This window comes from Pteronotus mesoamericanus, unplaced genomic scaffold, assembly GCF_021234165.1.
Source record: "Pteronotus mesoamericanus isolate MK-2021 breed Mesoamerican mustached bat unplaced genomic scaffold, CSHL_Meso_final contig_1189, whole genome shotgun sequence".
In the NCBI taxonomy this organism is placed as follows: Eukaryota; Metazoa; Chordata; class Mammalia; order Chiroptera; family Mormoopidae; genus Pteronotus; species Pteronotus mesoamericanus.
The window spans coordinates 2,274,343-2,293,565 of record NW_026555038.1 but is presented as its reverse complement, the minus strand read 5'-3'; the positions used below and the strand labels follow the sequence as shown (position 1 = coordinate 2,293,565).

The window sequence follows — 19,223 nt, the reverse complement described above, 5'->3', positions numbered from 1 at the left end:
ATCTACTTCTCTTTCCTAGTTGTTCCTCCCTCCTCCCACCCTTCGTGCCCATCAGTCTAATCTCACGTCTCTCCGTTCCTTTCTACGCGCGGTCTTCCCCATCCTCTTCTCTCTACCCCACCATCCCCCTTCCACTCTAGAGCCTCCGTTTCTATGTTTCGTGTCTCCCTACCCTCCTTGTCTCTAGTTCGTCTTCCCTCTCTCTGCCTTTTCCATTAGAAGCCTTCTTCTGTGTCCCTGTCATATTAACTTTGTCCACAGCTGGACATTTTTGCTCTTCTTTCTTTGTATTACTCAGGCTGGTTTTGACAACTACTGTTTTCCTGCTGTTGGGTTTTTTTTTGTTTGAATGTCCCATCTTAAATTCTACATCAGTTATCTGGACACTCTTTGCCAGATTCCTTGTCGAATCATACAGGTTGAATTCCAAATCCCAAGGCCTGTTGTGCTTTATAGAGTTCATTTTTTCTTTGAAGTTCTTCAGATCCTGCTTTATTGAGGGGGAAATTTTGAAGCAGAATGTTAGCTCCAAGTTCGAGGAGCTCTCTTTTTTTGACATGTCCAGTAAGAACTTCATACTGAGGGTCATCTCCTCATTCTCTGCCTGCTCCTTGTCATCCAGCAGCCTAGTCACATCTCGGAGGGCCTCTTTCCCAAGCTGGCTCTGGTCCTCTTTCACCAGGTAGGACAAGGCATGAAAAAATTCCTGGAAGCTGATGTGGCGGAAACTGTAGAATTTCTTGATGTCAAGTCCCTCTTGGTAATCATGGATGCTCAGGAAAGAAGCAAGGCTGGGCCCATCCAAATTGTGCTTCCTGAGGTCAGCTTCTTCAAACAGGAACCTCTGATGCTGGATCCCCTCAGCTGCCAAGGAGCACAGACCCCTCAGGACCCTGTTTCGGGTAAGCTCGGGGCAGCCCTCATTGTCACTGGGCGGCAGGAAAGTGGAGACATAGGCCATGAAGATGTCAGTGTCGTTACTGGGAGTTTCTGGTAACTCTCTGCCTCTCTCCATCTGCCCCTTCAGCCAGGAGCAGACCACCCAGCAAATGCCTGGAATTCGACATGCTTTGCAGAGAACGTCATTTGTACATACAAAGTCAATGGCCTTTTTGGCTTGCTCCTCATCTGTGAAATAGGAGCGGAGATAGTTCTTCTTCTCAGAATCGGAGAAGCCTAGGACGTGGACATGGTGCGCTTGTTTTAGCAAGGACTGCAGGTTCCGCAAAGCCAGAGGCCGAGTGGTGATGAGAAGGGAGGATGTGGGAAGTACCTCTCTCCTTATTAGACGGTGCAGCACGTCCTCTTTGCGACCGGGCCCCAGCCGCCTCAGCCTCACTGCAAAGGGTCTCTGCAGCTCGTCGTAGCCATCCAGGATGAACAGGAGCCGCTCTGGCTGCCTCCGAATCTCTGTGACAGGAGCTTTATTGTCCCCACAACACCAGATGAGGAGCTGGTCCAGTGTGCCCTCTGGCAGCAGGACCACTTCTCTGCAGCTCACGTAAAAGACATAATCAAACCGGCCTGGGTACAGGGTGCCAGTGGCCCAGTCCAGCACCATTTTTTTGGCCAGTGTTGTCTTTCCAGTACCAGCTGACCCTTGTAGCACCACTATGGATGGGCCTTGGTTGGGCTCTTCCCCTGAATCAAATAGAGCCTCCACTGTGACAGAGTCTAGCTCCTGCTCGTGCGGGGGGCTCCCTGAGCTGGGCTTGGCCACCAGGAACAGCGGGTTGTAGCTGCCGCTGACTCCCTCTTCTTGCCTCTCCTCTAGGCAGCGCACATACTCTCGGTATATTTCTCTGTAATCTGAGCCAGACATGTGGGATATTGGGTCGTGAGATGGAAATACAAAAAAGACACAATGGCCCTTCAAACTCTGGGCTCTGCTTTTTAGTCTCATCTTCTATGCTCTCTAACTTGTATCTCCATGAAGGTTTTATTGGGTTGGCCAAAAAAGTTTGTGTGTTTTTTCTTGTAAAATAAAAGACACATTTTTCCTTTTCACTGATAACTTTATTGATTTGGATATTGTGTGTATGTTGGCTATCTCCCACATGACGAACATTGATTGTTCTCAACTAATGTCTCAGTTTGATCGCTATCAACTTCGACTGGCCTATCTGACCATGGAACATCTCCCAGCAAGAAACCTCCAACACAAAACTTTGCAAACCACTTTTGACACATTTGATCAGTTACAGCACCTTCTCCACACCCTGCACAAATCTTTTTTTTTTTTGTATTTCAGTTGTGTTTTTATCTTTCTTCAAATAATGAAGCAAAATATGCTGAAAATGTTGCTTATTTTATTCCACCTTCAATATAAAAGTGGCTACATAAAAATTAACCAATTCTGTTTAGTTTTTTAATGCACACTGATATGATGGCTGTCACAATACAGCCTAAAAGCTTGTTTTGAATTAAGTTAAAGACAACCAAGCGCTACTAGGGCCCTCTTACAGAAAAAAATCAAACGAATTTTTTGGCCAATCTAGTACTTCCAGCTTCATGGGGAGGGACCACTGTGTATATGTACAAGTGTGTGTGCAGGCATGTGTGTATGTGCATGTGTGGTGTTCATGTGCATACCTGTGTAAACATGCAGATGTGTTTAGTATGTGAATCTCTGTGGGAAGGGGGTGAATGCTTGTCTCCACATGTGCTTGTGGGAGTATGCTTATGGAAGCTCATGTATTTTTGTGTAGGGAAGGCATGTCAGCATGCATCAGCAAGTACGTGTTTGTAAGAAGATGGGTGTGTGCAAAAGTGTCCATGTGTGAATGAACGTGCATGGGAAACGTCCCCATTTGAAATGGTGAGGACAGAGAGGACAAAGGGGAGGGAAACTGCAGGATGAGGAGCCACAGGAGCCCGTTCTAGGTAAGGGTCAGGCTAGGTGCTACAGACAAGCCAGCTCCTGAGCAGGAGCCATGACTCTGAGTCTACAGAGCCTCCCACGGGTGTCAGAGGAGCTCTCAGGCCTGATAGGAGCCTGCAGAGGGAGCACAGGCACCAGCAGACACTCCCTCCTCCTCAGCACCCCACACGAGGAATGGGATGAGGCACCACCAGCCCACCAGTTCCTTGAAAGAGCTGGGCACAGGAACAGGCTGTCCTCTCTGAGAGTCAGCCTGAGCTGCCTGCCGGGAGAGCAGGTGGGGAAAGGTCTGGGGCCGATTCTTCTGGTTAGCAGGAAATCCCTCACCAACACCACCTCGATCTCTAAGTTTCTTTCTCCGTAGTCTCCCCTTCTTTGGAACTACAACTAGAGGTAGGAGGTAGGGCATCGTGGCCATAAGAGAGCCTAACCTTTCTATGAATAAATCGCCGCCCTCAGCTCAGGCCCTTCACCCCACAGTTGTCAGAGTCTTCAGCTGGAGACTTCAGCTGAAGGGACCACTAGACCCTCAGACACTGGGGAGTTTTGGGAAGTGTTATGGGGAGGGGGAGTCCCGGTAACACCCTGACCTCCCCTTGTACCCCGCTATACTCACCATTTAGACAAATGAAGCTGAGCCGGTCTACAAGTTCTAATAGGTTCATGACCTTCAGGACCTTGAGTACCAGCTTCACAGCCTCCTGTGCCCCGTACATCAAAATCAGCCGAGAAGCCAGGTCCACCTGACTCAGGCCCTCCAGCTCCCCTCGGGCCAGCCCTTGGCCCTGGAGCAGGGTTCTATCCTGTAAGTGGAACTTGAATATCTTGAAGTCATGTTCATTAAGGTCGCTCAAGGCCCAAAGCAATGCCTCCCGTGGGTTGCTGGCCAGGGCCATGATATTCAGTGTGAAGTGTCAAGTTCAGACCTGTGACCTGGAGAAGGGGGTGGGGTGAGAAGAGAGGGGAGGAGAGGAGAGGAGAGCCGCACCTGCTGAGAGAGGAACAGCCTGCGGGTGCCTCAGTCTGTCCTGCTTTCTGGGTGCTTGACAACCTAGTGAGCACAAGTTAGGGAGAGAGATAGATGTCAAGTTCTAAGAAAGGCAGGGAATGACTAGGAAAATTCCCTGACACCCTCTTCATCATTATCCCTGTGGCAAAAAGAAGTAAGGTGTGTGGGTGTGTTGATCTCTCTTTATCTATCTCTCTTTCTCCTCCCTTCCTCCCTCCCTTTCACATTGTTTAGCAGGCCCTGTATGCCTCCTTAAACAGTTTGGGTTAAGAAAACAATTATATTTTTCTGGGACTTCAGGCATGAGGTAAAAAATAATCTATACTCATCAGCCCGTTGGCCTCACACATCAGCCTCATGGACTCAGTAACACAGGATTTCAAAGTTGGAAGTCTTCTCAGTCAGATAAGGAGACAAGTTCAAAACATGAGCAGAGAAATGGCAGCAGCCCTTGACGGTGTGGATCAGTGGGTTGGGCATCATCCCACAAACCAAAAGGTCACCAGTTTGATTCCTGGTCAAGACACAGTCCAGGTTCCTGGTTGGGGGTGCATGTGAGAGGCAACCAATCAATATTTCTCTCTCATATTGATGTTTCTTTCCCTCTCTTTCTCCCTCCCTTCCCCTCTCTAAAAATAAAAAGATCATAAATAAATAAATAAATAAATGGAAAGAAATGGCAGGTTTGAGGGCTCACTTTGTGCTCGGTGATTAGCATATATTATGCTTTTTCATCAATCATCACAGAAGCTGTCTAGGGTACCTCCAGTGAGAAATCTGACAGTCAGAGAAAACTGGATTTTCAGAATTTTCCAGAGCTAGACCAGTAGGCATAGAGGCGAGATTTAAATCCTGGTCTATGACCTGGGTAAATACAGAGAGAGAGAGAGAGAGAGAGAGAGAGAGAGAGAGATGAAAACACGAACACAAAGTAGACAGGCACAGAACCAGGTATTTAGGCTAAATGCTACCTGAAACTGAAGAGATATGTAGAGAGAAAAGCTGCAGAAAAATCTTGAGGTGTATTTAGCATAGAGAACAACAATTTTGGCAGGGTGGCAGTCTTCAGAAAAAGCAAAAAACAATCAATAGAAAGAGTTTAGAATTATACCTGTGACCTAATGCCAATGGGGACTCCATCTCGGTAGTAAAATGCCTGAGAGTGAGCACAAGGTATTTGGGAATGAGGAAATATATAGCAAAAGAAGAGAACATTTTAGGAATGTTAGGATACAGAGACTTTGGCTGCAAGTCATAGGTCAATTTGGAAATGCAGGCCAGTTGATGTAGGAGCAATTTACAACTAAGCCTCGGGCTCCCTTGCAAATCTTTGTTGTTAGCAGAGCTACTTCAGGAAAGAACAAGAGAAGACAGCACTAGCTCTGGCTGGGTGGCTCAGTTGGTTAGAGCATCAACCCCATATACCAAGGCTATGGGTTCGATTCCCCAGTCAGGGCACATACAAGAATCAACCAGCGAACGCATAAATAAGTGGAACAACAAATTGATGTTTCTCTCTCTCAAAGAGGAAAAAGCGAAAACATCACCAGAGCCAGCCTAGACACGCACTCTAGGCTGTTTAGTGGGTGTAGGCTGGAAGAGCGGGAGGTGAGCCAGGGATGATGAGCTCCCTGTTGCAGGATCCCAGCGAGCAAGGTCCTGGGGACTGGACTGAAACAGACCCCTTTTCTTATCAGACCCCTTCCCAAGCCAGGCCTGGTCCACTAGCCCAAACCCACTAATTCACTTTTGCTTGGTGAGGCTGGTATTAAAAGGCTGGGTATAAACACCTAGACACCTACCCTCTAAAACCCACCAGGCCCTAGTACACATGGGACTAGACCAGGTGAAGAAGCATAAACAGCCACACATGCCATCTGACTGTTGGTGGAAGAACACTACTCACAAGAGGAGAATTTGAGCTCATTCCTCCACTTGTTAGAAGTTGAGAAACAAAGGAGGAGCCAAAGGAATGAACTCTTCTGTCACCAACAGAAAATGAGCCCCGGAGACCCTCCATGTCCCTGTCTGAGGCCCCAGCCCTCTTCTACAGCTCGACTCCAGGCCAGGCTGGGGCAGTTTGACTTGAGAAATGAAGGAATTGGGGCGCTGTCATCGCCACATCCTTTGCCACGACACCCTTTCTTTAAGTTGTTAAAACCACCGGAGGATGTGCTCACATCCACCAAAGTGTAAAAGGAGGAAGACAGGAGCTTCAACAAACAAGAACACAAACAAGGAGCAAAACAAAGTCCTACAAGGCAGCGGGTCAGAGGACCTGGAGAGCTGGTGGCTCAGGGAGCCCTGACAGAGCAGAATGGGCTTCTCAGAAAGATTGTCTCCGAAGAAAAAAGAAATGACAGATTTACTAGTGTTACTGACCTTCAAAAAAATCCTACTGAGACACCATTAGAAGGTATGGGAAAACACTAACCATAAATAGCAAGAAAACTAGACAAGGAAGTAACACGAGGAAATTACTACCTCTAGAAAAAAAAACGAAAAAAAAAAACCCTGAAAAATAAAAGTCAGAAATTTATGTAACAGTAAGATGTAAACACTCAGATGTTACAACACTCAGATGTAAATAATATTTGCATAGAAATAACGTAACCACTAACTATTGATCAAACTAAAATGTATAATATAACCATACTGAAAGGATAATGGTGGACTACACTGGACCTCAATAGATAATGCCTAAAACTGATCAATCAGAAGGTAGTGGTATACATGCATTTAAAAGTGCAGAGATGTAAGGAGAAACATTTTAAAATCTGAAGTATTTGCCCCTAGAGGAAACACTGGGAGTAGTGAAGGGAGGGGTCGATCAGAGAACTACTTTATTCAGAGCATAATCTTTTTAATTCTACTTGTCTATACTACGAGTCTGTGTCACTCTGATAAAATTAAAATTAACAACAAAAGGATAGGAGATAGAGAAGCAGAGCTAACGTAGAGGGGCAAAAAGAAAAACATGTACAGACAAATCTTTCCAGAAGCTTGGCAGCAAAAGGAGTCAGGAGGGTTCTCAGGTAGTCGGAGTTAAGACAAGTTTTTGTTTGTTTTAACATGGGAGAGGGTGGCAAATGCTAACAAAAAGTATCCAGCAGAGGAATCGGGTTAGAAATGCTGGCAAGAGAGAGAAGTGGCAGAGGAGAGAACGGAGAATGTGGACTGGGATAGGATTCAAAGCCTTTGGCAGGAGGATGGAGAGAACATCCAGGCCTGAAGAAAGCGTGAGAGGCTGTTTAGTAGAGCAAGGCAGGTCTGCGCGGTTTGTGATCAGAAGATGAGGGTAATCGTGTCTGGTGGTCTCTGTATTCTCCATAAAAGATGAGTAAAGGCATCCCCTAAGGGTGAGAGGCTAGGTGAGGAAGGGGGAAGCCTCTCTCTGTGAACCCCCGCTCCCCTGCCGCGAGCATCCCGAGCCCATGGCTCCGCGAGTTCTCCCAGAATCCAGCAGAACAGGCAGGGATGGGAGTTAGTCTCTCCCAGAGCCTTAACCAAGCTGAAGCTGGAGAGAGAAACATTGCAGCAAAGAGCCAAGCCCAAGAGACCTAGATGGGAAAATAGAGTGAGGGACAGCCTCTTAGCTCCCATGCGTGACAGAACAGAGAAGTGAGGACACTTACTGTGAAGGGTCCAGACCTGGAGATCACTGGTCCAGGAACTGAGAATCACTCTTGGAGGAAGTAGAATTGAGATGCAAAAAAACCAGTTTTAATTGGAAGGTGGAGGAGGAAATGAAATGAGATCTGCCTCCCTGTTAACCCTGGCCTGGCTGTGGGCAGAACTGACAGCCAGTACAACTGAGTCCCCAAAATGGAAGGGATGGAGACAAAAGGCCAGAAACCAAGGGTGAAAACAGTCAGAAGAGATACAAAGAGGCACAAGAGAGAAATGAGCAGACAAAACAAAGTCAGGGAGAGAAACAGACAGATGAAGCTAGCTGATAGGTACGGCACACGCGCTCTCGCTCTCTCTCTCCCCCCTCTTCCTCCTCCCTTTTCTCTCCCTCCCTCTCCATCCTCTTACACAGGCAAGCCTGTGTGCACCCTTACCCACATACATTTAGATACTCATTTTATAAACAGGGTTCAGCCTACCTGAAAGCCAGCATCCTGGATATATGCACTCCCTTGTCCTGGCCAGTCAGGATGCCTAGGAAGACAATACCAAAGGTCTCTCTCTACCTGCCCTTGAACTTTGTGGCTAGAGAAAAATGCAAAAGCTGAACAGATCCTTGAAGTCTCCAGGCGCCACCGGGTCCTCCCATAATTGATCAGTGAATGCCTCTGAGGGTTCACTCTCTGCCCTTCTTCCAAATACCGTCCATCGCCCCAAGGCTGGACCCCACCCTTGCATTGCCATTCTCAGCTGACCACCATGCCCCCGCTTTCCTGAGAAAAACATCATTTGACAGGAGCTCCTACAACTTTCCTTCCCTCTCCAAATGTCTCTGATTCTTCATCCATCCCTTTATCCTTTCCTACCAAAAAGAAAAACTTTAGGCCATCGATATAAAGGCAAAATTCTTGGCAATGAAATGTCCATGCCCAACTCATATCAGCATGAGTAGGAGGTCCCAAGGTTGTGCATGGTCTGCTGGGGCAGCAACATCTCCTCACTGGGGGGTGGTTCTCTCCTCTGGACTTCTTGCCATGGAATGAGTTCAGGGCACCAGCCCAGACTAAGGCAGACCCCGCCTCAGGTGCCCATAAGGGAGGCCATAGCCTGGGGCAGTCTCTCCAGCATGTCCCTCTTCCTGCCCAAGACCATCCCTCACATCTAGGCTCTCCATTTGCATTCCCCTTCCTGCCTCATTTCATTAGATAGCTCCCCTTACTCACACTTGTATACTCAATCATTCTCTTTCCTCTAGACTCTCCCTTAGTTTAAAAATATACTTAAAACTCTTCCAACCTAAATTGTCCCCCTCTCAATCCTGCTGTTCCCCCAGCTACTGCCTTAAATGTCTCTATTCTTTCCCAGCAACTTCCTTGAGGGAGAGTAGCACTCACTGCCATCCTTTCAAACCGGCCATTCTTTCACAGTGAATTCTGGTTTCCATGTGCACCCCTACCCCGACCCCGCAGCCCAATTCCACTGACAGTGTTTAAGGTTGCTGCAGATCCAGGTCATGAAATCCAAGAGTCACATTTTTATTTATTTATTTATTTACTTACTTACTTAGAGAGGGGAAGGGAGGGAGAAAGGGAGAGAGTAATGTGTGGTTGCCTCTCATATATCTCCCCACCTCCTGGGGACCTGGCCCAAACCCAGAAACTCAGGCATGTGCCCCAACCAGGAATTGAACCAGGGACCCCTTGCTTCGCAGGCCAGCACTCAATCCACTGAGCCACACCAGCCAGGGTCCAAGAGTTACTTCTCAATCATTCTCTGATAGGCTGTTCACCTGTGTTAAGGGGAATTTAAAAAATAATGTATGTCTACCCAGGGCGCTGACAGGGGAGCAAGATTGTGTGAATTCTAATTATAAAAGGCAGCTCCAAGGAAAAAGCAGTTCTTGGGTATAACAGTCAGAGCTAAGAAGCCCAAACTCACTCACCCAACTTGACAACTGGATGCTGGGACTTGACCTAATTAAGGGAGGTGATAGGTTTCCTAACAAACAGATGTTGTCTCTCCCAATATACCAAGAAGGAAAGGGAGGCTCAGAAAAATTTGATAGATTGTCCAAAGTTACACAGTGAGTTAGGATCAGATCTCATTTCATCACATTAATGGTGACACATTAATGGTAACAGCAACCACTTAATAACTGCCGTATATCAGGCATATGCTAAGAAATTTACAGAGCATTATTTGTTTAATCCTCTCCTAAAGTACAGAGTAGAATGTCCACCTGACCACTCTATAATTCTGTTGCAATATCTAATGAACATTTTCAATGGTGACACATGCAAAAACTATCTTTCCCCAAGAACCAGTTCCACTTTTATCTTTCACCGCCTCATTAGACAATTTCTTCATAGTAGTTACTTAGCATAAAAACAGTTGGAGTCATCTTCTCTTTCACACCTTACATACAGTTCCTCGGAAAATCCTCTTGTCTCCACCCTCAAAATATACCCAAAATCTGCCCCGTTTCTCACGACTTGCTCTGCTACCAGTTTGGTGCCAACCACTAACATTTCTTGCTTAGATTACTTGCTACTCTCTTTCCAGTGTCTCTGCTCTTTCTCTCTCCCCTAGGAACTCTGCTTCCCCTACCCCCACGATTATATTCTTCTCAAAGCAACCAGAATGATCCTCTTAAAACTAAGACAGATCATGACCCTCCCCTGTTCAAAACTCCGTAATGCTTTCCATTTCATTCAGACTAGAAGTCAAAGTCCTTACCATGGCCTAGAAGGTCCCTAATGATTTGCTCTCCAACCCTATTTAGAGGCCCATCTCCTGCTACTCCCTTGCTTGATCTAATACTCCAGCCATCAAATGGCCTCCTCAAACACACCAGGCCTGCTCTTTCCATAAGGCCTTTGTACTAGCTGACGCCTCTACCTGAAGGCTCTCCCTCCCTCCACCCCCATGGCCACCTACCTCGCCTTTTTCAAGTCCACTAAAATCTCATTCTCATTGTGACCCACCCTAACTCTTCACAGCTCCTGATTCCCCCTTAGTCTCTGCTACTTTTTTTCCTTTTTCTTAGTACTTACGACCTTCTAACATATTACACAAGGTACTACTTATTTTTCACTCCCCACATTTCAGGGACATCGATCTTTGTTTTGTTCACTGATATATCCCAAATGCTTTTAAAAAGCGTCTGTCATATATTAAACTTATTGCATGAATAAAGCAATGGATTGACACCTTAGGCACTTTTGACAGCTATTATGCCATTGAACTCTGAAAAGACGAATTGCGACGCTTGTGCAGCTCTCTGCCTCCATCTGGCGGCAACTGCTCAGATTGAGTCGTTTCTTTTTCAGCGCGATCCCAAGTTTGTTAGGAACTATTCGGCTCGGTTCCCACTAAGTGCGCATCGGACCAAGATCAAAGAGCACAAGCTCCGAGAAGAAAATTGTGGGGCCGTGAGAAGCATCACCAGTAACCAATAGGAACAAAGATCTTGTTCACGCGGAACGTACTCAGCCTATCGTGCTGTCAATGTTTGCTAACTTACTCCTTTCCGCTCCATGCTCCTTCTCTCTCGACAAGATGGCCACACCGGCTGTACCAGTGAGTGTTCCTGCGGCCACTCCAGCCCCAGCTGAGGCCCCCGCCTCAGCCCCAGACCCGGCTCCGGCCTCGGCCTCAGCTCCAACGCTGCCTCCAGTTCCAGCGCCGGTTCCAGCTCCCACTCCAGCGCCGCCCTCATCCCCAGACCCCGCGGCAGCAGCGGCTGCGAGCGCGGCGCCGGGCCAGACCCCGGCCTCGGCGCCGGCCCCAGCGCAGACCCAGGCGCAGTCGCTGGTTGGCCCGGCTCTTCCAGGCCCCTTCCCCGGCGGCCGTGTGGTACGGCTGCACCCGGTCATCTTGGCCTCCATCGTTGACAGCTACGAGCGACGCAACGAGGGTGCTGCCCGAGTCATCGGGACTCTGCTGGGTGAGTGGTCAGAGAAAATTGACGTTCTCTTCTTTTTCTTCTAATCTCCGTCCCCCCCCCCCGCCCCTTTTATCTTGCTCCCTTTTCTTCCTATACTCCTTGATCTCAGCTTTTTCTCTGCGACTTATCTTCCCAAGGAACTTGAACTTTCCGGCTCGCTTGCTGTCATTGGGAACAACATAAGGTACATAAGTAGTAGTTACGTGTTAAATACCGTTTGCCGAATGATTTACATTTTAATCTTCTCAGCATTTCACGCCGAGTCCCAGTCTACCAAAAATGAATTAAAATGCCGACTGGGTAGTCAAACACCCTTGACCCCGTAAGCCCAGTGACCACGCTTCGCCCCTTTATCTATGAACTAAGCATCTTTCTTTTCCAGGTGTTTGCAAAGAAGTTCCTAACCAATTGGCAAAGGGGGACGTCTGTTAAAAGATATCCCTCCCAACAAGGAAACCTGTTTGGCAGGAACCCATTTAGGGCTTCAGGAATAGTCTGCTTTCCTGAAGGTGTAAGCCTGATGACTTGTCCCTCGGTCTCCCTGCTGCTCATCCTTAAAGGCCCAGTTCCCCCAGAGTTGTCTCTGATTCTCCATTTAGACACGATAGTTGTATTGTCTGTTTATTATATTGCTTAACCTTCACATTGGAGAATAACCTTTTTGCTACCCATGTTCCAGATTTGGGGACTAGATTATTTTATGTTAAAGTAATTTGTGATACTGAGAAGCACTAAACAGGATTTGCTGATAATATATTCCTTTCTCTGGGGACTGCTGGTCCCATCAAATTCATTTCCACCCCATCTTCATTAAAAATTTTAGACACCTTTGTGAATCCACTCCAATTGCATGCATCACTTCTCTTTCTTTGGTATATTGCAAAGAGGACACGATTTATCGGCAGACTCCACCAAATAATTCGCCGTGAGCCTTGGGACATACTACCGAAAGTCTGGTTCCTTCAGGAGCTGCTTCAGAATTAGTCTCTGTGAGAACTAAGTTATTACAGAAAGCATCTAACTGCTGGTACACTTTAGATACAAAACAGCTGTTGGTGTCTCTCCTCCACCACATCGGGCCTGCACCACCCCTAAAACACACACACATTCTCCCCCCCCCCTTTTTCTTTGAGAGTGTAGCAGTTTACAAAAATTTCAGTTAATCCATTATCTTCCAAACATAGCCATAGTTTTTCTCAAATCAAGCCTTTGTGTTCTCGTTGCCGCAAGTGCCTTCCTTAGTCTCCCTTATTTGTGTCTTTAAGTCTCATTCACCTTCCAGGTTCCCAGGAAAAGTGTTCAGTATTGGTCCTTCATTCCACTCTTCCACCCTCACCTCCATTCTTACGATACAATAACAGTCTGTGACTGTGCCCTGCTTTCAGCTTGTAATAAATGACTTTTGCATCACTGATGTGACACTCAACAAATACTTACTCTTCCAGCTTCACTGTCAAATTTTCCAAACTCACTGGAGCTGTTTAACTAAAGGAACAATTCTCTACTCAAGGTCTGTGCCAAGTGCCCCGAATATTCCAGTGACCCTAGTTGGACCAACTATAGTCTAGATCTTCAGATCCTCTTCCAGATAGGCATCGTGGTGCAGTGTTAGGTGTAGAAGCAGTGTTTGCTGAAGAATGGAGCATGGATTCTGCTTGCTAGGGACTTACACATTTTCTCAGACATTAATAGATGAAACATTTCATTTGGTTAAATGAAGTCACCAGTGATATTTATATATCATAAAACTGTCGGACACTTAGAATTCAAAGCTTGATAAAATGAGCTCCACTCTCACCTTAAATTGAAGATGAAGGTGTATTCTTCTGTGCAAATAATTAGAACATAATGTGATCAATGCTGTAATAGAAGGGTGCCCTAGTGGCATAGAAATACAGAAAACAACTCTTTCAAAAGTTTGAAATGGTCAGGTCTGTTAGATGCTGATGAGAGGTCAAATAAGATAAAGAATATATGTCCATTGGTTTTGGGGACATAGTTTCAGCTAAGGAAGCAGAAACTGTAGTGAAGTGCAATTAGATACTAAAGGGTATGAGTATCATCATGGTCTGTGGTGGAGAGGGAAGCACTTGAAGTCTGGGATGGGAGTAAAAATTAAATAGAGAAGTCAAGGGACTAAGCAATACCGGTGAGGTGGAGAAACAAATGTGCATAGTGGGAATAACGTTATCAGACCTACAATAGAAGTTTGTGGTAAAAGACTGACATTGGTGTTAAAGGTTCACAGGTGGGTTTCTGGATGATGATGAGGTCAAGGTTATGACCGTAGCACCAGATGGCTGAAGAGAGTACAGGTGAAGCTCCCTCAACTGTATTCTCTCAGCGTTGGCTACTGTATGGGTGGTCTGTGTAGACTTAATTAAAATCTTCCAGGTGACTCTGCACATGAATTATAGGGAGAAAGTCTAGAGGCTGAAAATGAGGGTCACAGTAAAGATCTGGAGGAGGACTGATAGAGGAAAAGTAAGGCAAAAGGAGACCCTGTGAAAAAAAGAATAGGCCCTATTTGTTGATGGTTAAAGAAAGGAGTTATATGTCTCTCCAGAGTTTCATTTCTCTGGAAAATTCTCGTCCCACATTCTAAAAATCGGAAAGCATTAGGAAAGTGGTTGGAGGCTGTTAGGAGCGTTGGGATTACATAACACGTGGCCATTTCTCTCTCACAGGCACCGTTGACAAGCACTCAGTGGAAGTCACCAATTGCTTCTCAGTGCCTCACAATGAGTCGGAAGATGAGGTGAGTCGGGGTTTGAGCTGCCGCTGTGCGGTGTGGAGCTGTTCTTTTGCGAGGCTCCCCTTGGGGCCCTCCGCCACAGGCTACGTTGTGCTCATAACTGGAGCTCCTACAGGTCGGAGAGCTTTGTTCTGTTTAGACATGCTTCCTGTGCCTCTCCTGGCTGGCGGGTAGCCTCTCATTCTTTTTACGTATTTTTTTTTCCTATGGATTTCTAGTTTCTGAGCTTCCTTTTCTGCCTTCCTAGGTGGCTGTTGACATGGAATTTGCTAAGAATATGTATGAATTGCACAAGAAAGTCTCTCCAAATGAGCTCATCCTGGGCTGGTAAGTTGGGGTGCAGAGAGAATTGGAAAGTCTCTCAGTGATTGCCAAGGTCTTTTGCCACCAGACTACATACTGTACTCTCTGTTCAGAAGACAGAGTATCGAAGGTGTATTAACTCAAGGAGCTCTGAATTCAGTATGTTTTGCTGGCAATCCTGAGCCTCTGAAGCCAAAAATACTTCTTTTTAATTGAAGCTTTTACGGAAAAAGTCTTTTCTTGCCTTGCTGATGACTTGGAATTTTTCAAGAGCTCTGAGTCAGCTTTTGATTTGATTTGATAATAGTTTTCAATGTGTTTATTATTTTAGTATTTGGAGTATCACTGAGTATCACTGCCATAGGGATGTCAGGTACCAAGGGACACCCATGCCACCATCGTGTTTGGTGTTGATGTCATATGCAGACACACGTCACCGGCCGTGTTTTGTTTTCCAGGTACGCCACAGGCCATGACATCACAGAGCACTCCGTGCTGATCCACGAGTACTACAGCCGGGAGGCCCCCAACCCCATTCACCTCACTGTGGACACGAGCCTCCAGAACGGGCGCATGAGCATCAAGGCTTACGTCAGGTGACCAGGGTCTTGGGCTGCAAGGGCATAAAAGGCTATCTAGTTTTGCAAGGGCATAAAAGGCTGTCTAGTTTGCACCAGGGCAAGATGACACCCGCCCCGATCCCAGGCAGTTACGACTCACTGCCTCCCATGGAAATCCATTCCTCATTCAAGAGTTAGCATTAGAAGGATTTTATTTATTTACTCTGAAACAAAATCTGTCATGGCAATTTCCACTCGCTGACCCTAGCTGTATCCCAGATTTGTACTCGTTGCCCTAACTAATTTCAAATGGCAGCCCTTCAGGTATTTCAGCATGGTGTCATGTTCTTCATGTCATTTTTCCCAGAAGCTAACTTTGCATGGTGCCTGTAGCTGTCCCTTACATGGTATTCTGGTCATGATCCTTCACCATAGTCACTGTTTTTCTGAGTTACCTTTCACAGCTTGTCCTTGTGCCCAGAACTGTCCACAGGACTCTGGGTAGTACCAGTTGAGTAATGGCTGTCCTTATTTTGACATGTCTAGTAACCCAGGATTAAGTCCGGTTTCGATGACCATAACGTTACAGTATTGGCGCGCTGCGGCGGTGAGAGAGCCGGGTGATGGGGGTGTCGGGCAGGCCCCAGTGGCAGGCTGCGGAAGGGGGCTGCTTTGGCCCTCGGAGCGGTCCTATTTTCTGTTTAGAGTGAAGGCATTCATTAAGTTTATACGCTGTTTAACTTGTGCTGTTTCTGTGTCTGACACTGATGTAACTAGTTTACTATTATGCAGTAGGACAAAGATAGTGGATACCAAGTCCTTGTGGCTGGTTGGTTTACCACTAAGCTCTACATATTGCCTGATTTCTCAGCCTTTCCAGATATTTTCTACTCCTTAAGATCTAGCTGAAAGTGTATAGTTGACACAGTAAGGGCAGTAACGAGATGACGTACAGCACCCAATCTAATCAGGGCCGGAGTCCATTTGCTTTTCAGGTGCAGGTGAAGGGCTCCTTCCCAGAAGAGACCTGCCCTGTCTCTTCATTCTGTGGGGGTGCTGTCTAGGCAGCCAGCTCCACGGGGAGGTCCACTGTCTGTCCTCTCATCTCTGAGATGGCAGTGTGTGGCGTAGTCCTCTGTCGGGACCAGGCCAGGTCTGGAGGCTGAGCCCCCTCACAGGCCAAGGGTTTGGTGTGTGGAATGAGCTAAGCGAAGAAAGGGAGACTCTGGGGTCCAGGCCTCCTACGTCGGACGCTTGGAAGCCGTGCTCTTGGTGTGCCTGCTTTCTGAGCCTGGACTAGACATGGAAACCCGCTCAAGCCCATCTGTTTATCTTGACTTCTCCCTCCCCAGCACTTTAATGGGTGTCCCTGGGAGAACCATGGGCGTGATGTTCACACCTCTGACAGTGAAATACGCGTATTACGACACCGAACGCATTGGAGGTGAGTAACCTTCCCGTGCCCTCCTTCAAGGTCTTTGGTGTTTTTATTGGGAGGAGGTTGCTGCTCCCTAACAAGGGTGGAGGGCTATGGGTGAGTAAAAGAGGAACCATTTACCCAAAGTGTGTGCTGATTAGAAGTCATAGTCATTTTCTTACATAAATGGGATTCAGGAAATTATATGTGAAGTTGTTACAGGTGGGGAATTAATCATTATTAGGGGCTACATGGCTATTCATATGAGACCCAAACCAGTGATTGGCATGCGAGGTGCAGGAGTTGAGCTCTGTCTGCAGGGAGAAATGCTACAGATGACGTCCAGAGGGAGGGGGGAGAGTCAGCAGGATGGTCAGAATCATGTCTTTCCTAATGGAATCACTGAATTCTCTGTTTCTTCTACCTTCCAACCCCATCCCACAGTTGACCTGATCATGAAGACCTGTTTCAGCCCCAACCGGGTGATTGGACTGTCAAGTGACTTGCAGCAGGTAGCGGGGTCATCGGCTCGCATCCAGGATGCCCTCAGCACCGTGCTGCAGTATGCGGAAGATGTTCTGGTGAGGAGGGCAAGGAAAGAGGAGGAGGGCAGAGGTCTCCGTGCCTAGGTCACACGGAGGTAGGCTGCTGCGGAGACAGTCCTCGGGGGCAAGAATTAACTGTGCCTCGTTCACTCTTGATTTCGGTGCTCAGTCTGGAAAGGTGTCAGCTGATAACACCGTGGGCCGCTTCTTGATGAGTCTGGTTAACCAAGTACCCAAGATAGCCGCCGAAGACTTCGAGACCATGCTCAACAGCAACATTAACGTGAGTGCCATTTCTGGGCTTCTGGGAGGCTGTGCCTTCCACTACCTCAGCACGGACCTGAAGGGAACCAGGGAAGACGGCCTGGCCGGGGTCAGGGCAGACAGGGCTTTGCCTTTGCCCCCTTGCTCTCCAGTTTGGGAGGGAGGAAGAGATGGTACACATGCTCGTAGATCCCCTTCTCCTTCCTTGATTCCATTGGCTTAGGTACTGCTGGTACTGTGACCTGCCTTGTAGATTCATGGTTGAAAGGAATGCTTAAATCCAGAGGTTAATGAAAAGGCAACTTCCTATTTTCCCCCTCTGAATTTACAGTTCCCCCGATAATTTTACCCCTGGATGTCAACTCAGGCACGCTGGTCTCTTAAGTTATCGGTAGAGATGAGGAAGTGTTCTCAAGCACTTCCCTCCCATCTCCTGCCTTCAGCGCCCACTTACCCTGTCCAGCTGTCATTCACCCAGGACTGTCCTGACACCCCGTGTCCGTCGTAGAGCTGCCAGGACCAGCCTTCCTGCTCCCCTTCCACCCAGCTCCTCACTCATCGGGGCCGCTTTCTCTTCCAGGACCTGCTGATGGTGACCTACCTGGCCAATCTCACACAGTCACAGATCGCCCTCAATGAGAAACTTGTAAACCTGTGAATGGGCCCCAGCTCTGGGACTCAGAATGGAGGGAAGTGGGAATGGCTTCTTGTGGTGTGAGCCAACTGCCTGTGACTCTAAATAAACATAGCTTATCTTTTGTAAAAGAATTCCATCTTACGTGAGTTTACTGCTGGGTGGAAGGGAGAAAACTCTTCTAGAGCTCATGCAGCAACCAAGAAGTGGGTACTTTTCTTGGGTAGAAGTGGGTAGAAGTCAGTTGTGTGTCTGGCACGACTTGTCATCAATAGTTGTCCCCACAGCCCATGCTACTCGGGCTTCCCCTCCCCTCAGACCAGAGAGCTTTAGCACACAGGGACACGGCCTCCTCACTCTTTTTGCGTATGATCAGAGCAGACCAGGCCTCCATTGAAAGTTTTTTTAATCGCTTCTCTTTCGTAGCATCTTATATGGGTGGCAGTATAAGGGGCTGCCTTATGCACGGTTTGAAGTACCTAGAGAATGTGAGTGAGAGGAGAGAAGGGGGTTGATACAGATCTCAGTCCTGGGACCCATGAGTCCTGGAGGACAGACAGCCTTCTCCATGGTGAGAATTAACAGTGCCTTACTGAATCTTTTCTCTTGGCTTTCAGCCTAGGAAGGAGTCCACTGACCGTACTGTGAACCATTTCTTAATGGATCATGTGGTTACCATTGGAAATGAAAATGAGAATCCATGCAGGGAAAATAATTGAGAGAATTGGATATTTAAACTGAAAGGGGATGTGGTCAGTGTTTTAAAGTAAGTAAATAGTAGGATAGAGCCATTTGACCCTGTGGTTTGGAGAAGCAGAATTAGGATCTCCAGGTTAAGCTTTTCCCCATGTTAGTGGGGAAAGCAGAAAAGTAAATTACCAGTTACAAAACGGTAGACAATGAGTGCTAGATATATTTATTGCACACCTGTTATGTTTGGGGGCAGCTTTGATTTTCATATGACGGAGGGAGCTGGGGTTCAGAGACGTTGAATACGTTACTTGAAGTTACACAATTAGTAAGTGATGGAAGAGGATTCGAATCCACGTCTGGATTGTATTTTTACTTGTAGCCCTCCCCTTCACAGCTGAGTGGCCCGATGAAATCATTGTTCTCATGGGGCAAAAGTACAGCAGAACAGGAGCACATCATAAGGACCAACCAGCTGTCAGAGGGCATCTGGGGACAGTCTACGCAGGTGCTTTTGTGTTCGTGTATGTGTGTTTTTACCAGGAAATCATGAAAGGATAATCGAGGCAAAAGAAACATTAAATAGCAG

The 19,223-nt window shown here is 47.1% G+C and overlaps 2 protein-coding genes across 2 annotated transcripts; one reads left to right on the top strand and one right to left on the bottom strand.

The window, feature by feature from the left end:
- On the bottom strand, positions 1–3,777 carry NLRP10 (NLR family pyrin domain containing 10). Its single transcript, XM_054582415.1, has 2 exons — positions 3,498–3,777; positions 1–1,809 (listed from the first exon to the last, which is right to left on the bottom strand). Exons 1-2 carry the CDS (start codon positions 3,775–3,777, stop codon positions 152–154), a joined length of 1,938 nt encoding a protein of 645 aa, XP_054438390.1. The 3' UTR covers positions 1–151.
- A 7,280-nt stretch (positions 3,778–11,057) lies between these two features.
- On the top strand, positions 11,058–17,980 carry EIF3F (eukaryotic translation initiation factor 3 subunit F). The gene is made up of 8 exons (XM_054582401.1): positions 11,058–11,466; positions 14,154–14,224; positions 14,469–14,548; positions 14,983–15,120; positions 16,437–16,528; positions 16,946–17,082; positions 17,216–17,329; positions 17,891–17,980. Exons 1-8 carry the CDS (start codon positions 11,079–11,081, stop codon positions 17,966–17,968), a joined length of 1,098 nt encoding a protein of 365 aa, XP_054438376.1. The 5' UTR covers positions 11,058–11,078; the 3' UTR covers positions 17,969–17,980.
- The last annotated feature ends 1,243 nt before the right edge of the window (positions 17,981–19,223 follow it).

Excerpts from the sequence above, each read along its gene's own strand:
- EIF3F (XM_054582401.1), top strand. The coding sequence starts at position 11,079 with ATGGCCACACCGGCTGTACCAGTGAGTGTTCCTGCGGCCACTCCAGCC. Across the intron at positions 14,549-14,982 it reads AATGAGCTCATCCTGGGCTG|GTACGCCACAGGCCATGACA; the intron begins GTAAGTTGGGGT and ends TTTGTTTTCCAG. Across the intron at positions 15,121-16,436 it reads AGCATCAAGGCTTACGTCAG|CACTTTAATGGGTGTCCCTG; the intron begins GTGACCAGGGTC and ends CTCCCTCCCCAG.
- NLRP10 (XM_054582415.1), bottom strand. The coding sequence starts at position 3,777 with ATGGCCCTGGCCAGCAACCCACGGGAGGCATTGCTTTGGGCCTTGAGC. Across the intron at positions 1,810-3,497 it reads CAGCTTCATTTGTCTAAATG|ATTACAGAGAAATATACCGA; the intron begins GTGAGTATAGCG and ends TGTCTGGCTCAG.